Below are 21079 nucleotides of genomic sequence, written 5' to 3' on the forward strand. Positions count from 1 at the left end.
CATTTCAAAATACCTTAAAAATTGTGGGAAACTTCTAAAAGAAAGAAGTGAGACAAACAGTAATTCTCTTGTGTGCAAAAGTAGCCAATAATCTGTTCAGAGCAGATGTGTGTTGAGACACATAGCTGTCAACCCTCCCGTTTTTTCCGGGTTTCTCACGTATTTTAGCTCTTTTCCCGCTGTCTTCCCGTTTTTGTAATTTCCCATAAAATATCCCGTATTTTTATGCTCTGATTGTGTTAACTCAGAACACGCAACTATCTGTGTCTGTGAAGTGGCTTGCACTTGGGTTGCTAGACCTCCGGTAAAGCAGGTGGCAGTATACAGACAGTAGCTTAGGCTACTATCGAAGAAGAAGAAGACAGTTGCAGTGGCGGGCGGGAGGAAGAGGGAAAAAGTAGCAGGAAGTGAACTTCAAGGAGAGTAGAGTAGATGAGTGTGATGTGCGATGATGGATCAGGACGCCGACGGCCAAAATCACAGAATGTCTTTACTGTCTCTATCCATTTGTTCAACTGCCTCTTACACACATTCTTTCTGTCTCTCTGTCTCTTTCTCTCTCTCTCTGTTTCTTTCTCACTCTGTATCCCAACATTAAGCTAAAACACGTTGTAGCAAATGAAAATGTGTAAGTAATATTTACTTTGTTCATAAATAAAGCACTTTAAACATATCCATTGGTCTGTCATTCTTTAATATATATTGTGTAGTTATAAACTCTTTAGACTGTTAATGATTAGTGCTTTTTTAAAAGTTTGTGGGTAAGAATCGGGTAAAAAAAATTCCCTTATTTTGGTGATGGATTCCGGGAAATCTCCCTTATTTTCAATGTTAAATGTTGACAGCTATGGTGAGACTGTGTGGTTGACAGTATATGCACTTCTCACATGTTTCACACGCACTTAAAGCAACACTTCACTGTGACATCGTGTCACTAAACAGCAACTCTAGCAGAATTTCAACACTCATTTGATCAGATCAGAGGAAGTTACACAAACCACAAACCAGAGGAGGAGCTGATGATGTTTAAAGGAAGAGCTGTAACTATATATAATGAAGAGAAAGACTGACAGAAACACAAAATGGCTGATAAGTGTGATCTGTGTCTGCTGCGACTGATCATTCTCTCTTCACTTCTCACAGGTAAAGAAATCTGTATTTTCTCTAAAGACATTTAGTGGAATTAGTCTGGAAAGAGTTCATTTGAACATGCTCAGTTTATTCTTGCACACATTCACGTTGTGATCTCAGAGTTGTGTATTGATACACACAGATCATACTGTATTATTCCTGATACTGGACATAGTGTCACTCAAACATCTGATGATAAAGAATTATCTTCATATTAAGAGTGTGTCAGTGATTTGAACAGCTAAGACTAATAGTTTATTCTGGAGAGTGTGTTGTTTGCTTTAAGTGAGCAAAAAACGAAGATTTAAAACTTCTGCTTTTTATGCTGGTATGTTTTATGTTCTCATTTATTAATATATAACATAATGATCACTGAGATATACTGTGTTTCAGGTATCAGTGGAGTGGATGATCATGTGTTCATCAGTTCTGGTGAAAATGTCTCTCTGTCCTGTAATAAAACTCTTTCTGACTGCAAATCAACTACATGGAACTATAACAGCTTCAGACATTCAGCACCAGTTGACCTGATTACTGGAGGGATAAAGAAGAAAGACACAGAGAGACATGAGAGACTGAGTCTGGAGTCTGACTGCTCTCTGAACACCAAGAACGTCACAGAAGAAGATTATGGATTATACAGCTGCCGACAATATGTGAATGACACACAACAAGGAACTGATGCACGTGTTTCACTGCATGTTCTTCATGGTAAGTTTATGATTATGTGCTCAATTTAAAATTCTCCCTTTAAACTCAAATGATGATTGAAGAGTCTGTGATTTGTGTTTTGTGTTCAGTTTCAGTGTCTACATCATCTTCATCATTATCATCATCATCATCATCATCTTCATCCTCATCTTCATCCTCACAGACTGAGATCAGTCCAGGCCGCTCTGTGACTCTCTCCTGTCAGTTGTATTCATATGCTGGATTATACTGTGATCGTTTGGTCAGTTCTGAGGGAGTTGAGCTGTTGTGGGTGAATCAGGCTGGTGTTGATCTGAAGACAGACTCCAGATATCAGATATTATTATCATCAGATCTATATCACTGTATCATTATAAATCTAACTACAACACTCCTGAATGAAGATGACAACAGAGAGTGGAGATGTCAGCTTATTCACAGAAATCAACTCAAGACCTCAGTCAGATACACTGTCAAGTATTCAGGTGAGAAAACAGTGTTAGAAGACCCTCATAATGTCAGTAACACTAAGGTCTATCAGTATCACTGAACCAGAACAAACTGAGGGAACAAAAGCTTCTTTGACTCTCACAGAAGAGTAACTCAAAGCATTGCTTCAAACTAATGAACTGCAGTGAAGGAACAGTCCAAAACTGGAAATAATAAAGGAATCGAAACTTGACAGCAAAAATATTAACTTTTTATGTAATGTGATGATCAAAGTTAAAATATGATGTTCATATTGTACAGTATTAATGATCTGAACTAACATTCATCTTCACAGCTCAAGCTGATTCAACGACAGCAGTGAATCCAGTCCACATCACACACTCTCAGGATCCCTCAACTAGAAACACACACGTTTCTAAAGGTACATCATCACTGTCTTTCTCACATCAGTGCTTTTCAGTGCATAATGCTAGAGTTATCTTCTGTAACGACTATGGCTCGATGGGTAAAAATGGACTTTTAATTTATATACTAATTAAAAGTGAAAACACTTTCTAAGTCCCACAGACTTGGCAAGAGGTAACTGAATCCCTTTTACGACCCACTTCCCCCTTTCCACAGTGTGAGCTTCAAAGACATTATTGACATTCCGATCTCAACAGAAAACCCGCTCTGAATCACACACACACACCAAACCACTCTGAAACTCCTAAAATACAAGTTACACACACGCATGAATCATTATCAAAATGTTTTAATGTAGTTTTCTTGTCTATGGGATGTGATGGGATAAATTGAGATATTTATGCACCTCTGCAGATGTAATGGACACGTGTGTTGATACATTTGAGATGTATCTGTTTCATTAACTGATATTAATGTCGGGTATGATATCCTACGGATCGTACTGAGCTTCTTTATACAGAGATAGAAACTATATTCCGCACAAAATGTTTATTCCTAGACATAATGTGGTATTAAAGTTTTAATTTTTCTGTGTACGATCAGAAGAGGCGTTCCTTCACAAACAATGAAACGCTCCCGCCTCAGAACCGAAAGATTTCATTGGGTCCCGTCATCAAACAGGGCGTTACCCCGCGCTGCTTTAAAAACAACAACACAAGCAGACGCTCTCTCTCTCTGCTCTCACACGCTCTCACCCTCGTGACTCCGAACTCTGAACTCTGCACTCTCACCCCTCCCTGCACCACGAGCAGGGAGAGGGGACAGGGCCTTCATCCAAACGAACCGCGGATGTAAAAATCCATTCTCGTCCTGTAACCAAGTTTTCTCGCCCTTCCCGCACCGGGAAGAGACTCCCGTACCTCTCGGTAATGTTACATTCAGTGAGTTTTTAAGAACTTCACGCGAAACGCAAGCCTACAAATCGATGAGACACGGTCCAGCCAAGATACGCACGTGGTCCCGAAGCCCAGCTTCACACAGACAAAGGAACAGAATCGCAAGTAACGTATAAAATGATCTCTCTCGAAGCTGCTTTCACAGTTGTCTCTTAAAAGGTTCTGTTTGTGAATTACCATACTTTCTCCCTCACTTTCTTCCTATTTTCATTCTGATCAAGTCATGTTTATGTTTGTTTGTTTAAACGTTCGTGTGTCTTGTGTAATTTTACGTACGTAGATTAGCCTATATTACTTCCTATATGCATATAATCCTTTGTGTGTCATTTTTGATTAAATAAATCTTTTATACTTTGACTGACTCTGTGTTACAATCCCACCAATGTAATTGTCAATGAAATTGCGATAAGATCTGGCTACTAGCTCTTTATTTTAATTCATAAACCCAGCAATTTGCATCCACGGCCAGGAGAGAATTTGTCTGAGGTTTGATAATATAAATATTCCTTCTTAACTGGTATAATCAAAGCATTCGCTGGTCGAATGACTGATGAGAGACCAGTTATAGAATGAAATATTTTTGATAATTAGCAGGTAAGGTAATAGCATATGTGAAATTTATGAATTATGACTATGAGTTATGATTTTAATATTTCCCCAAATTTGAATATTGCTCGAGCTAATATTTCATATATGACCTAATTACGATTGTTACCGAATAAACGTTACACTTCAGTGTTAACTCATCAAAATATGACAGTCATATTCTACAGTATGATTGTCACATTGAGTTGTTGTTTTAGTTTAATTTCATGGACTTTTATGGTTTGTCCCAATTAGCGTACTTATGCATATTCTATGACATGTTTAGTATAAACAGTGAGAGTAGTGTGTTCATGTAACACTCCGGTTCTTTCACTCGATTCTCCCAGAAAGCGTCACATGAAGACGATATGTTGAGCTCATCCATGCAGCGCATTCACTATAGATCCATGAAAAAACACCAAACAGACATAAAATACTGCTCATTCACTCACAAAAAAAGTATCAAAAAACATGCATGTAAAAGTAAACAAAACAATTATACAAAAAAAGAGAGAAACACAAAATAAGCCGTACACTCGTAATGCTCTGCAAAAAGTTTAATATATAAAACTTCAGTTATTCATCAAGTCTGGGTGTCTTATGAACCCAATATAAAAATATAGCGATCGCGGGCCCAAGCCGGTGGCACCACCACCCTTGTGCCTTTAGTTACACTATGCTAAACTATTCTTTATCATAGGATGCTAAACTATGCATGCTAAATGCAAAACCGTTTGACATATTTAATATCCGTTCACACTTTAGCATCTTTAATGTATTTTCATCATGTTGAAAAAGTTTGGTGTGAATAAAATAAACCACTTAAGAGGAGTGGGTAAAAATTCAGAGGCTGATTTTGCAAAGAAATCCACATTCAAACCAAAATATCTGACTTCCTGTTGGTCGGAGCTAATGACTGTAAATTAGAAAGTTGTCCGGCTCGATGAGACCAATATATGTATTGATTTTTGTAACTGTGGGCAAAAGTAACCCCCCATTTTGTCAAAAGCATTTTGAAAGTGACACACTTCCTGCTGCCAGTTGGTGGCGCTATAACTTTGACCCACAGTAGTTACATCCATCTGATCGGCCTCTTACCACGAACACACTGCTGAAGTTTCATCAAGATCAGTTAATGTGTGCAGAAGTTATAACACTTCGTGTTTCTCTTTTCTCGCCATAAATTCGTGTCCTCGCCACGGCCAAAGCGTTCGAGATATCAAAAATCCGTCCGCAATTTAGCATCCTCAATGTCTTGACTTCATGCACACAGAGTTTGGTGGCGATTGGATTAATTCTCTAGGAGAAGTACATCAAATTCCACAGCATGCGTTTTTCAAACAACCCATAATAGCCGACTTCCTGTTGGGCTGGCGTAAAACTTGACCGAGGGAATGTCGTTCGGCCCGATGACATCTATATGTGTACCGAGTTTCATATTAATTCATGCAAGCGTGTTTGATATATGGACCAAGTTTTCAGACCCCGTTCAAGGGGGCGCTGTTGAGCCCCCCTGCCACGCCCGTTTCTGAAACTTTTCACATGTCTACTGGCTAATAAGTGTGATGTGTCTGTCGAGTTTCATCCAATTTGAAGCATGCTAAGAGTCTCAAAAGCATCCGAAAAGAATATTAAAGTTTGATGCGTTGCCACGGCAACAGTATCTAAGATATCAATAATCCTTCCACAGGTCTACATCTGCCGTGTGTTTACATTATACACATAAAGTTTGAAGCAAATCGGGTAAAAATAAGAGAGTGATTTCAAAGCATTTTGAAAGTGACAAACTTCCTGCTGCCAGTTGGTGGCGCTATAACTTTTACTCACAATAGTCACATCCATGTGATCGGCCTCTTACAACGAACACACTGCGGAAGTTTCATCAAGATCAGTTAATGTACGCAGAAGTTATAACACACTTCCTGTGTCCCATTATTCACCATAAATTCGTTTCCTCGCCACGGCCAAACCGTTCGAGATATCAAAAATCTGTTCGCAAGAATTCATCCTCAGTGTCTTGACTTCATTCACACCAAGTTTGGTGGCGATCGGATGAATTCCCTAGGAGGAGTATTTCACATTCCATTGTATGTGTTTTCCAAACAACGTAAAATAACCGACTTCCTGTTGGGCCTTTGTAAAACTTAGAGCACGAAAGTTGTTCAGCCCAATGAGATATATATGTGTACTGAGTTTCATATTATTACATGCAAGTGTGTTTGACCGAAGTTTTCAGACCCCATTCCAGGGGGCGCTGTCGAGCCCCCCTGCCACGCCCGGGTACCAGCTTCAGTCCGGCCCTGATGGCCGCAGGTTCTGACGAGTGTGCAAAATTTCAAGAGTTTTTGAGCATATTAAGGGCCCCAAAAGTGGCAAAAAGGCAAAAAAAAAAAAAAAAAAATCCTTACGAAAACAATAGGGCCTTCGCCCTTTCAGGGCTTGGGCCCTAATAAACAGATTTAAATATCTTATATCTTATCTTATATATATTTTACCTTAAAGAACGTCTCGGTTACGTATGTAACCCTCGTTCCCTGAGTAGGGAACGGAGATGTTACGTCAGTGACGGCGAAATGGGAGTTTCGCTTAGAATCACCTTCGAGTATTACAAAATGAGCCAATGGCAGTGGAAATGCCATGGGTCTGCGGAATTTGCATGCGTAACTCCGCCCTACCTTGTGGGTATATAAGGAAGTACGCCGCAACATGCAGATATGTTTCCTGCTGAGGAGCCGAGACTGAACTCCGGCGTTTCCAGAGGTACAGCGGAAGTGGCAGGAAGACGTAACTTCTCCGTTCCCTACTCAGGGAACGAGGGTTACATACGTAACCAAGACGTTCCCTTTCATGGTCACTACGATTTACGTCAGAAATGGGGGTTCCAGTCTAATCACGCCACCTTCTCAGCTGTCTTCCAGTGCCCTGCGTAAGTCTGAGCTCCCTGTCGTGAGTCTGGCACGGACGAAGGAGTCCTACTTATCACAGGAATACCAAGGTACACTGGGAAGCATATCTCAGTGGAAATATGCAACACAATGCCCGCCCGAAGGGAGGTCTTAGAATACACATATGACCCGGAGGGACTGCATATGGAAAATCAAGTCTTTCAACCCGAGGGGTGGCAAGGTGGCTTGCCAAGGGAAAGACACATGCTCAAGGAGGCTTACAGTGGAAATACACATGTGGGGGTCATACAACGGGGGAACCATGCACATGGAGGCACCTAGCCAACCGCGAAAGCTGCCGGAGGTAAAACTCTGGCGATGGCGTCAGCAGTGCTGAAGGAACTCAGCGTTTCTCAGGGAAACTCACCTGAGGAGAATATCGCACTGATCCAGTCCGTGGAGTGGAATGGCGAGCAAGCGAAGACACCTGAGCAGAATCTAGTACCGGCTAGTTGAAGCGAGTACATGAGAAGAAACTGGCTCCACTCAGAGATTATATAATCTCGCGAATGTGTTAGGGTGTCGCCCAGCCTGCAGCTCTACAGATGTCTGTTAGCGAGGCACCATGCGCTAGAGCCCAAGAGGAGGCCACACTCCGGATGGAGTGGGCTCTCACACCAAGGGGGCATGGTCGACCTTGCTGCTGGAATGCTAGAGCAATGGCGTCCACTATCCAGTGAGACAACCTTTGCTTGGAGAGAGCCTTTCCCTTCAGCTTCCCACCATAACAGATAAAGAGCTGGTCAGAGGTCCTGAAACACTGCGTTCTGTCTACGTAAGCACGGAGGGCGTGTACTGGACAGAGCAGTGCCAAGGCTGGGTCTGCCTCCTCCAAAGGCAGTGCTTGCAGGTTCACCACCTTGTCTCGAAGGGGAGTGGTGGGAACCTTGGGCATATATCCAGGCCGGGGTCTCAGGATCACGTGAGAGTTAGCTGGCCCGAATTCCAGGCACGCTTCGTCAATGGAAAATGCCTGCAGGTCCCCTACCCTCTTAATGGAGGCCAATGCAACCAGGAGCGCTGTCTTCATTGACATGAACTTAAGCTCCACTGATTGCAGAGGCTCAAAGGGAGCACTCCGCAGGGCAGTTAAAACCACTGAGAGGTCCCAAGAGGGTACGAGAGAAGGGCGAGGAGGATTCAGTCTCCTCGCTCCCCTCAGGAACCTGATGATCAGGTCGTGCTTTCCCAGAGACTTACCCTCAACTGCAACATAATGTGCGGCAATGGCGGCAACATACACTTTCAGGGTGGAGGGAGACAGCCTTCTCTCCAACCCTTCTTGCAGGAAGGAAAGCACGACACTGATCGGGCATTTACTGGGGTCTTCTCGGCGAGAAGAGCACCAGGTGACGAAGAGGTTCCACTTCAACGCATAGGCATGTCTCGTGGACGATGCTCTAGCGGAAGTGATGGTAGCCAACCATCACTGGTGGTAGGGTACTCAAACCTGCCTCGTCCCGTCCAGGAGCCACACGTGGAGATTCAAAAGATCAGGATGAGGGTGCCATAGCGTGCCCCGTCTCTGAGAAAAGAGATCCTTCCTCAGAGGAATTGGCCAGGGAGGCGCTGTCACGTGGAGCACGAGTTCGGAGAACCAAGTTCGGGTGGGCCAATGAGGCGCAACCAGAAGGACCTGCTCCTCGTCCTCCCTGATCTTGCACAGGGTCTGTGCGAGAAGGCTCACTGGGGGAAATGCATCCTCGCGGAGGCCAGCTGTGCGCCACTGCATCCGAGCATACCCTCGGTCAGGGAGTAAAACAGGCTGCAATGGGAAGAGTCGTGGGAGGCAAACAGATCTACCTGTGCGTCGCCGAACTGTTCCCAAATCAGCTGAACCGACTGGGGATGGAGTTGGAGGGAGGGGAGGGGAGAGAGGGAGGGGCTGAAGCCGAGAGAGCTCGTCGGCTGCAGAGTTCAGGTCTCTGGGAATATACATGGACGGAAGCGACCTCAATAAAAATGCAAATGAATTACTTAAAAATCATACAATGTGATTTCCTGGATTTTTGTTTTAGATTTCATCACTCACAGTTGAAAAGTACCTATGATAAAAATTACAGACCTCTACATGCTTTGTAAGTGGGAAAACCTGCAAAATCGGCAGTGTATCAAATACTTGTTCTGTATATATTTTGCTGTAGTGTGTCAGTAGGAAATATCAGTTTGCATTTCCAAACGTTCTTTTTGCCATTAATTGTAATAATCTAGTGAGATTTGTGTATGCACAAGGAGTCTGACAACAGCCGGTATGATCTGATCTCACCATCATCGAGTCCGTCTGTGATTACATGAAGAAACAGAAAAAACTGAGACAGACTAAATCCAGAAGAACTGCAGGAACGTCTCCAAAATGCTTGAAGAAACCTTCCTGCAAAGCTACCTGAAAAACTATGTGCAAGTATACCTGGAAAAAAGCCGTTTTAAATGCAAAGGGTCATTACACCAAATATTGATTTGAATTTGTTGATAGAAGTTAAATCATAAATAAATTCAATTTATGATTTTATTTTTGAAAGCATTCTCACTTTACAGCATTTTAACACAAGTGCCAGTACTTTTCACAGTACTGTAGCTTTGCAGGAAGGTTTCTTCAAGCATCTTGGAGACATTCCCGCAGTTCTTCTGGATTTAATTTATTAACATGCCTAAGACTTTTGCACAGTACTGTATGCTCATCCCTCACTAATGTTGCACGAGTGTCCACTACTGGTGAACTCTTGAAATGAGTTTGAATGAAAAGCCCTTGATCACTTGGAATCCAATATGGAACTGATTATAAATTATACATTTGTTTTACACACCATTATATAGGCCTGTGTGTATGTTTGGGCTGTTGGAGAAAATATATTTAAAAAAAAGAATCTGAATAAAAGTCTAATATCATACTATATAGAGTTGTGTGGTGTGACATGCTTCATGCCGCAATGCATGCTGGGAGCCATGAGTTTTATACTATGTGTAGCAGATTGGGAATTTCCCTTTGTTTCTCCCCCTGGTGGAGAACTGAATTATCTGCCCAGTAAATTTAGTGGTGTCAGGTAACCGTCTGGTGACTAATTACCATGATTGCACTCTAAATAAAAATGCAGCATTCAAATGGCTGGGGATGTTACTTTTTGCATCCTGGTTGCCTGTTCCTAGTGGAGTCGTGTGGTTCGGGGCATTTAGTCTGCTCATTGCGTGATCAGGTATGTGAATGAGCGGAATATGGAATGTGATTTTATAATATTAGTGTGTAATTTTAAAGTTTGTGTCCTGCAGTCACTACACAATTTGAGTGCAGCGAGAACCTGTACAGTGGTGTTAGAATCATTGAAAACGCAGTGAGTATGATCTCTTTTCTGGTGGATCGTTTCATGTTTATAAAAAAAAAAAGTTAATTTCACTGCTGTGTGTGCATGTAGGTTGGAAGGAACGTGCATAACAGGCTTGCTTCCAGCTCTGAGCGGTGTAAGCTTATCTTTAATGGCAAGACGCACGGCCCCGGATTACGCTGCTGTTTTGTTTCTATTTTGAATGTTGTTTTATTTTCATTAATGTTTTTGTTTTGTGGTATTTTCTTTTATTAGTAATTGTTATAATCTGTATGATTTGATTTTCTTTCTTTGTTTATATAATTTGTAATTAATGTAAGCGCTCGGGTCTCCTGTGGCCAATGGTAAAAAGGATACTTTGCCCACCTCTCTTTTTGGGGGTATAGGGTTTAACACTTGAGTGTGAGTTTCTCATTCCCTTTCTAGTGTGCAACACCAGTGTGAGTGGTTGGTTGTAGTGAGCGATTACTGTTTGAGGTGGGGCAGGATTCTCTTTCCCTGTTAGTGTCTTTTGACGACCCAAGTGCTGCCCGTAATGTTTAAATCTTTATTTTTCTTTTCTTTATTTTAAGTACCTTTTTCTTGTATGTGTTGGTAATGTAAAAGGTAAATGTATTGAAGGTACTTGTTAGTGACTGTCATGTGCAATAAAACAAAAATTGTTTTAATTGGCAGAACTGTCTCAGTCCTCTCTGGAAAGAACGAACCTGGGGTTTCGATTTTCTGAGTACTAGTATATCCTGGGGTGAAAGTCCCTAGGTGGCGTAGTTGGCTACAGTTAAGACTTTGAGTATCTTCACGTGAGCTTTTGCTTATCTTAGTTCTAATCTTGCTCTCCGCCTCACCATCGTGCCACATATGGGTGGCTCCCAGCATGCATTGCGGCATGAAGCATGTCACCATTGTCGATGGCTTTTGTCTTTGTATATAATTGTCCCCATTCATCCTTTTCACCAGGCACAGACTCTCAGGGTCATTCGACTACAGACACTAGAGGTACATAGTCACAGTGTTTTGTCTTTGTCTATAATTGTCCCCAATCTGCCCTGTCCGTCTCTGACTCTGTGCTCGATCTCTTCTTCAGTCATAGTGATTTCTGTCGCTGCAGTCGCTGTTCTCCTTCTTGCTCTTCTCTGGCTGATCTGCAGAAAAAGAGCTGGTGAGTTTTCAGATTTACTCCTTTACAACAATTAAAAACAGTTCAGATGAGCAAACAAACACATCATGTTCAGATTGTAAGTATCATAGAAACATGTGGATTATATTAAATTCTCAAACAGAAGTTTATTCCTGCTGAGAAATCCTGTGTGTTTGATCATAAATACTCATATTTCATGAGGCACTTGTTTTCAGATAATAAAAGAGGGACTGGCGACTCTGCGGTGAGTTCAGTAATGCAGTGATTTAGATTTGATTACTGTCTTTAAAGCTCAATAAAGTGTCATTCATGCAGTTTAACTGTTTGTTCTGAAGGTAAAAGATGAGAATGATCATAAAGGGACATATGAGACGATCAACATGTCCATTCCTCCCGCTGCAAGAGCCAATGTGAGTCCACTAAATCATCAAACATTACGTTCACTGTCTGTTCAATGATGTGATTTAAAAGCTTTTGTGTTATTCTACATATTATAGTGAGAGATATGTCTGTTCTGTGTGTTAAACTTGACTCTCTGCACGTTTGCATTGATGTTTAGGAGCAGACAGATGATGTGACTTATTCTGAGGTCTCTTCTTCCAATACAAAGCCAGTAAAATCACTCAATGTGAGTAGATACCAGCACATGAGTTTGACTCTCAGATAAATGAAGCTCATGCTCTAATAATAATAATAATAATCGCTGGGGTTCAAACATTGATGGACAGAATCTGTGCTGTTCTTTCAGGATCATGATGATACAGTGACTTATGCTGCCATCAGAGGAAGAGACGATCAACCGTAGGATGAACTTTACGCCTCTGTGAACAAGAACAAGATCTTCACAAATAAACATTAAGATCTCATCATATCAGGAGCAGACGGGAAGATTTCATCTCTCTGGTGTTTGGAGGAATTATATATTTGTGTGTGAATGAGCAGATATTTGTTGAATGTCCTGTGAATATGAATAAGATTTATTGTGAATCATCATCTGGTCAGAGCACAGAATCTCATCTATATCATCACAGCTACAGTAAAGTTAGAGACTGAAGCCCTGATGTGTTTTCATACAAGCCAGACTCAATCTAGTGTCTCTCAAGCCTCTTCCATGACTGGAGTCTGTTTATCCGCTGGATTTCTGTCTGAAAACCTTCATCTTCATGCAGAAGCTCATGCTGAGATGATCCTCTTGCTTCAGCTTGTATATCAGCTGTTTCTTCTACAGAGAGACGTCCGTCTGAGAATTGCATCAGTGTCTGCTCACATTATATTGTCATAAAATATTCTAAAATTTGACTTTGCTGTGTGTATATGTCACGCTATTAAATGTAAGTTATTTCTTTCTTTTTTTCACATGTGACAATAAAGAGCATGAAAAATCATGAGTTAAAAGAAAAGTTTTGTCTCTTCCATTCCTGTAAAAACAGACATAACTAAACTTGCTCTTGCTGGAAAGTTTCAAAGTTAGAATTCACGTTTTAAATGAATACTTGTATGAAGGTAAAAGAGTGGCAAAAGTCGAGAGCTTGTAGATTTGGATTTGAGAACAAAATATTCATATTTATAAGCTGAAATGTACCCTCATAGTTCTGATGTGAAAATCTGAATGTTTCGATTCACACAGACAATAAACTAGTCAGACGTTACCAACTAAGTCCAAACGTCGAGCGAAGGGTTCATTATGATGACCATTACACTGACCTCGTACCTTATGCACACCAATGATGTTGAAACGATCTGGTCATCTACAGCTTTAAGATGGTATGAGCTTCTGGAGTCGGGATTTCATCCCAGTTATAGGAATTTCGATCTCTGTTCTGGTGACTGAGAAGAAGGCCTTAGGTTTCCATGATTTGGTTGGATGTTGCTTCTCAACTCTGAAAGGTACAGTGCTGGAAGTTGAGAGGGAAAAAGCTGGGATCGTTCCTCATCTCTGACCCCATGCCTAAGTCGGATATAAGCTACAGCAATCAGCTTCACTAAACCACTGAAAGTGCTCTTGGATGGATTTTCTGCTTCAAGTGATAGGACTAGCTGAGTGAACTTATATTTATATTGTCTTGATGTCTGTGTCGTTTTCTATAAATATTCAGATATAAGTGACCAAAAAAGCCATTTTAAAGTAGTTAAAACATCAGAAGGGTAAAATTTAGTGTGCTTTCCTCTATTTTAAAACCCGTATGTTTAGCAGTAACTACAAAACTATTTGAGGAAAAAGAATATTACTTATTTTTATTTAAAAAAAAATAAAGACAAAAAAAGACGTTCTAGGACGTTCTTAATGATAACAGCACTAAACACTAGGCAAGAGAGCCCATTACCACACTCTGGGCTACAAGGAAACACTGAACATTTGGACACCCCTAGACACTTCCTCAATGTGGAATTGACTCTCTTCTGCAGCCTGTCTCTAGTGGCCAGTCGATGAACTGCAGTTTAAGTTACTTCTGTATCGGCTTCACAAGAGAGACCGGAAGGTTGCCGCCTTAAAGGTACATATCTTTTTTTTGGAGAGTGATTTCTATCAGGATGACTCTGAACCAGACAATGTGGAAACAGACGATTCAGAACAGGACTATGTCTTGGTCAATATTACAGAAAACACGAAAATGTTTGGCAGTAACTGCTATTTTAAGAATTTTTTTTTTTCTTAATTTTCAATTTTTAAAAAAAGAATGAAAAATAAAAAATAGGGAGGACCTAGGATGAAAACAGCACTAAACACTAAGAGAGTCCATTACCACACTCTGAGCTACAAGAAAATGCTGAACATTTCGACACCATGTTTCACTTCCTCAAATCTGCTCCACAGCTTTATCAGTGCTTTAAAGGTGCCGTAGAATGGATTATTTTATTATTTTATAATGTTTCCTGGGGTGCCCTTATAATGTTAGTATGTTTTTTAGATCAAAATTTGTTATAATTTAGAAATAAAAGGCATATTTCCTAGCCTAATTTCATCCATTGATTTGAACACTCTGTTTGAAGGGGCGTGTCTGCTGAGAGACTTCAGTGTTGTTGCCCACTGCTGTGATTGGCTGACATGCTTGCATATCTGGCATTACATGTAGAGCTATCTGGAAAACTTTTACTATTACAGCTTTTATACGTTTTTACTATTACAGCTATCGGGATTAACGAATCATGAGAAGTTTTTTAAGTATTTAGATCTATTCCCATCACATAAAGGTTGCAGTGATAAGCATTGAGCAGATGACAGCCTGTTGATCGCGTGAATGAAGATCTTATCACTGCAATGCGATTTACTGATGCATAAACAGTGTTGAACGACTTTGAGAGAAAGATTATCTGTCTGAACTTGAACAATTACACATCAGAAATTCACATAACCCACTGGTTCTCCAGAGGCTCGGATGAAGGAGCTAAACAAATATTTTTTGTGTTCATTTGTACATCCAAACACTGAGCAACTGCCACGCTTCGTTCGCTCGTTTGCAAGCCACGATGTCTCTCGAGGAAAAAACAATATCGCGCTGGATCTAGATAACACAGTGTAAATTATCGTTAATAAAATCACTACTTACCGCTTGAATATAACGTTAGTTTAAATTGCCCCCTTTGTCCGTTTGAGACGCCGAGAGATGCCTGGCTGCTTGATATTGTTCCAGGTTAGAAAAACAGTCCGTGGTGAAATGGGCAGAGCAACTAACAACTTCGAATTAAACTGTAGCGGTATCAGATTATAGATAGATTATAGATAGATCTGCCATTTTCCCTATGATCCTCCTCCTGCTTGTTTCTTCACCTGCAGAACTTCTGATGATTCGGCTGCGCAGTTCCGCCTGGCACTGAGCATGGGCTGGCATATGCAAATTTTTAGAGGCGTACATATTAATGATCCCGACTGTTGCGTCACAGTCGATGTTATGTGGAGATTCGCCTGTTTTTCAGGGGTGTTTTTCAAAAACGAGATTTAAATAAGAAAGAGAAAACTATGGTGTTTGAGACTCACTGTATGTCATGTCCATGTACTGAACTCTTGTTATTTAACTATGCCAAGATAAATTCAATTTCACATTCTAGGGCACCTTTAACCTGTTCTGAAAACAGTACTTGTTATTGACGCAGAGCAGAGAAGAGGTAAGCTAGCAGCGATGGGGTTAGGCTATGCTATGTTGAGGTTAAACAAGTAATACAAACTCGGTGAGTGTTTTAGCACAATTTTCTCACCTCATGGGATCACAACACTAAGAGATAGTAAATCTTTTCCTGGATTTTTTTTGTGCGTTCCCGAGATTAGACCTTCCTTAACATAATGCCGAAAACCCGAAGTCTCTAGGTGGTCTGGTTGAGGAGTAGATAGAAGTGCAAGATTGGTGCGCACAGACGCACAGAACAGAAATCATGAGTTAACAATCGCAATTTGTCCAGTGGAAAATTGCGCTAAAAATATATCTTCCAAGCCATGGTAAAATAATATTAGTGATAACATTGTAACTTAATAACATGAGGTTTAAAACATCATCATATATGTCTGTCTGGGTTTGATTAGAAAGGGGAAAATATTAAAACATGCTGTAAGTGGTCCTTAGTACTGTATCTGAAATCTCTTTCCAAAAATTCAGCCTCGGTGCAGAATTATAGCCACTACAAACCAGTCCCAGAATGAGCTTTCTTTAGACAGGCCGTTTCGGTGTCTGTAGCTTTAAATACTAATGAGGAGGAGAAAGGTGGCGCAAGGTGGAGGGTGGGTGTGGCCTTGACCATCTTGCACAACGGTACCATGCATGTTTACGTTAGATATATTGCAATGGCACGAAGACACACAGTCGTTCAAGCAGTTCAGTTTGACCCAGAATCTGATCCAGATGGAGAAGCAACGGATGAAGAAGTTGCAACTCAGCGGCTCCAGCAGGACGTTTCCGAATGGTTAGTTTAAAATATTATGTCTGGATACGGTACTTTATTCGGATGGTTTACAGTTATTATCATGCAGCTAACGCTAACCTACTGTTGCCTTTTCATGAGAGATCTGTAACGTCTGTAATTTATCTTTATTATCATGTAGCTAACATGAACCTACTGTTGCCTTTTCATGAGAGATCTGTAACGTCTGTAATGTATCTTATTACAATTACATCAAGCTCTGCGATCTTGAAATGCAGATATCGCGCACCATATAACCAACAGGAAAACGGTTATCCAAATAACAAAGAAATGTACAACACTCACGTTACAGTGTGTGTAACTTGATGCTGTCTACCTTTACATTAGTGCAAGTAACTGCATAGCTGCATAGCTAATGTGACAGCCACATTCTACGTGTAAGAAGCTAGGTAACCATAAACAGTAAAGCAACACACTTATATATCATTTGTTGACTTACTTGTCCGACATTCAGCAAGCCCAGCTCTGTATTGACCATTCGATGTTCATTTGTACATCCAATTATTGAGCAATTATTATGCTTCGCTCGCTTCACATGTAGCCCATATGGGACCATATACAGGCTAGGGGAACTCATATTAATGTTAAAAAACCTCAGAAAGTGGAAATTTCATGTCATGGGACCTTTAAGGCCAGACGATCGAGTGTGGCCACAGCTGAAACTCGCTAAAGCGTAATGTGGTGAATGGTAAGTAATTTTATGCTTACACATATTCGCATTCACTCAGGATTCTGTTGATGATAGCCTACTGTAACCGAATACCGAAATCTGGAAGTCCTTACTCTGAAATTTGAGCTGTGTTGAATTGATAGTAGGCTATACGTTAGTCTGTGTACAGCGGTAAAGTTAGCTAGTAGCTGTAGCCTGTCACTGATTGAGTAGCTACACTATTTTTTCAGATACTTTGCTCAAAACCAGTCGGAGTTATGCAGGGCCCTATGAATTCCGGTGGAGAATTTACAGACTGAAGACATGAGGAGGGCAGAGGAGTTCCTTCATCTGATGGGTGTGCTATACACATCCACCCCTCTGCATCTCAAGCCAAAGAAGTCCAACGTGGTCAAATTCTGCCAATTTCAAAGAAGTTGGAGAAACACTATACCATCCAAGCACAGGACTCTGCCTTCACAAGGAACATAAAGGAAACGATTTGGACTGATCTCTCTGCACGCTACCAGGTACTTTGACTGACATATTCATGGAGGACAAATGTTCACTGCTCAAGAAAAACGATATGCTGATGTGGACGGGAATTTCACATTTGTCTCTGTTAAACATGAATCTTTCTTTCTAAATTCAAGAATGAAGAAGTGCAGATCTTCTTGGAAGAGGCAACAGTAATGGACCCAAGTACATATTACATATATATAGTACATATTTGATTAGTCCTGCTGTAGTAGTTTTGTCCTTGATCCCATGTTTTTCTCTTGTCTAACATTTTAATTTTTACAGATGAATATGAATAAAAATAAGACACTTTATCTTACTATAAAAGTAATTTCGAGTTAATGATGCTTTAAAAAAAACTGTTGAAAAAATATGTTGAGGCAGATGTTTTTGTTTATCAAATTTAAGATTAGGATAGGTAGCCTATAACTTTATGTATATTGTTTTATATTATAAAAATGGTTTATATGCTCTTCTTTAAATGACATGCTTTTTAATTATATGTCCATGACCCACCACACCTGAGAAACTTCTTTTCTGACCTGCATTTCCATTTAATAATTGGTTCATTACCTAGCCTAGTTTGTGAAGCATTCAACATATGGCAATGTTTTAAAAGAATAACCACATAAAAGTCTCAACCACAATTCATATAAATAAACCTACCCATCTTTGTTGAATATGTCATTTTGGCTGTCAATATAGATAAGGAAATGTTTAAAACCTTGTATGAATTGAAAAAATCTGGAAAGGTTCCTCGTGGTCTTTCTAAAAAATTACACAGAACTTCGCAATCAGAGGTGAGTTTAGTGATTTCTCTAGTCTTTTCATGATCAAAACGTACTACTTTTAGATGAGGTCTTATACAGGTTTTAATTTGCCCTAGGTGCCAGGCCCTTATTTTGGTACTCCCACCCACAGCATGATATCAATGAAAGAAAATTTGAAAATTGACAGTGCCAAATAAAAACAAAACAAAATGTATACATTTTCTAGAGTTTTGTCTCTGTTTTATTATTGTAGGCTACATATATTGTTTTAAATTATAGCCTAAAACATAAAAGTGGGCTCTTCCTTGTTTCGATTGGTGATCATTGTTCAATGCACAGAGCATTGAGCACGGAGTAAGGAACATCTCTCACAGACTCCTGGAAAACATTTTCAACCACAACTTTCTTGCCTATATGGGAAAATACTGTACACAGCTCAGTTTGAATTTAGAGCTACATTCATGGAGCAAATCCTGACCCATCATGTAATATAGTAACCATTTTGTCACCAAACTTGGCTGTTGAGGTCAGAAAAGTGAAATAGGCTAGGAAATGCAAATAATAAACCAGCTACTATCAAAACAAATTGCACAAACTACTTTAGTTGGACCTTGCTTTGTATACATCAATTCAATTAAAAGAATTATCACTTAATTTGACCAACTTTCTAAAGCATTGCTAGAGAAAACAACTGTTATGCATCTGAACCTTAACATTTATGACAACCTTTGATAAAGTGAAGTATCAAAAACATGTTCAGTTGAGTCAGTATAAAGCAATTCAAAGCATGCAACATGCAACTCCAAGTTCTTATGTTGTCTTGAGTTATCAGCCAATAATTGAAAGGCTTTTTTAATAATATGCAGACAACGAATATATTTGTAAGTATTTATTTAAACAGCAATCATACGCATTTAAAAAGCTTAATCTCAGTCATTCATTAGAAACGAACAGTTCTATATCATGGAATGTCAACAACAACTCATCTGGGAGAAATTTGGAGAAATATGTCTTTATTGTAGGTCTTCCAACACTTCCTACAGGATCAGGTCTTTAATAGTTCAGGTAAACTCAGAGTAATGCTACAAAACGACGAATGATACATATATGAGTAGGGCTGTGAAAAGATTAATCGCGATTAATCGCATCCAAAATAAAAGTTTGTGTTTACATAATATATGTGTGTGTACTGTGTATAATTATTTTGTATATATAAATACACACACATGCATGTATATATTTAAGAAATATTTGCATACATATACTGTAGGCTATATATTTATATTTAATTTATATTATATATAAATATATATATTTTTTATATATAAATAATTTTTTCTTAAATATATGTGCGTGTGTATTTATATATACAAATTTAATTATACACCGTACACACACATATATTATGTAAACGCAAACTTTTATTTTGGATGTGATCAACCAGCATCCGTACGTAGGCATTGTAGACATCTTCTTCTGTCTTGATTTTTTCCGATTTGTTGTCCTGTTTTTTTTTACTGCAAAGCTGATCTAACCACTGACTGATACAGCAGCAGTGCTGTTCACGACACCTGTTATCATCCTATCAATAATAATAATATATAATATATTATATTATGATATAATATATCATTATTTAGGGACAAATCATTGTTTATTTACCGCTCCGAGCAGGACTTTCAATGTGTCAGCATTTTGATTTCGGCAAATCAGTTTAGGCGAATGCAAACAACGTGATTATTGATTCCAACATCCACCCACGCAAGAAAACGTGCAACCTAACGTTACCTGAGGGAATAATACGCTGATTTACTGCTCAATAAACATTTCTGATTGTTATCAATGTAGAAAATTGTTTTGTTTTTTTCAGGATTCTTTGAATAGAAAGTTTCAGAGTTTTCTGAAATGGAAAGCTTTTCTAACGTTATAAATGTCTATACTGTCACTTTTGATCAAATGAATGCAACCTTGCCTATTACTTTTCTTCATTTCTTAAAAAAATCGTACTGACCCCAAATTACTTTTACCGGTTCTTTGTGGCAAGCTTTATGCCTGCGGTCGTGCGCTTGAGTGCAGCTATATTACGTAAACGCTCATTATCCTGTAGGCTGTATAGCCTATTTAAGTAATTAAATTAATATAAAGGGGCGATTTGTGCACAAATGGCTTAAATGAAACTATAGTCGACTAGAAAATGTTTTTTTTTGTCGGAGGCAGCCCTTATTCCACGTATTTACAAATGCTGTGGTCGCACCGCTTCATCTTGATTGGAGATTGTTTGTCGGACCTGCTCACAGAGTAACGGTTGCTATGATGTGTGATTGGACAATGGCCGTTTTGGGGGAGGGGCCGGTGATAGGTCAATTGGACTTCAGGAAAAAGTGGTTGCATGGTAAAAAATATAAGTGGCTGGTAAAATTGGGCATCCACAGCCACTGTGGCTTGTGGGCAAAGAAGTTAATTTCCCACCCTGATCATTAACAACGCATTCTCTCAGAGACAACGATGGATATATAAATAACGGTATAGCAACTATCTTAATTTCCTGACTTAATATTTCTCTTGTGGACCTACATTAATGACAGTGAAAAAATTTGAAGAATATTTATTGTT

General features: G+C 39.7%; 1 protein-coding gene across 1 annotated transcript; it reads left to right on the top strand.

The window, feature by feature from the left end:
* Positions 1 to 1077: 1077 nt before the first annotated feature.
* LOC307162042 (uncharacterized protein) lies at positions 1078 to 13008 on the top strand. The gene is made up of 10 exons (XM_079877109.1): positions 1078 to 1143; positions 1525 to 1842; positions 1932 to 2306; positions 2606 to 2692; positions 11437 to 11475; positions 11564 to 11638; positions 11833 to 11861; positions 11953 to 12027; positions 12177 to 12245; positions 12366 to 13008. Exons 1-10 carry the CDS (start codon positions 1083 to 1085, stop codon positions 12420 to 12422), a joined length of 1185 nt encoding a protein of 394 aa, XP_079733235.1. The 5' UTR covers positions 1078 to 1082; the 3' UTR covers positions 12423 to 13008.
* Positions 13009 to 21079: the final 8071 nt, after the last annotated feature.

Source organism: Squalius cephalus, assembly GCF_949319135.1.
Source record: "Squalius cephalus genome assembly, chromosome: 1".
NCBI classification, from domain to species: Eukaryota; Metazoa; Chordata; class Actinopteri; order Cypriniformes; family Leuciscidae; genus Squalius; species Squalius cephalus.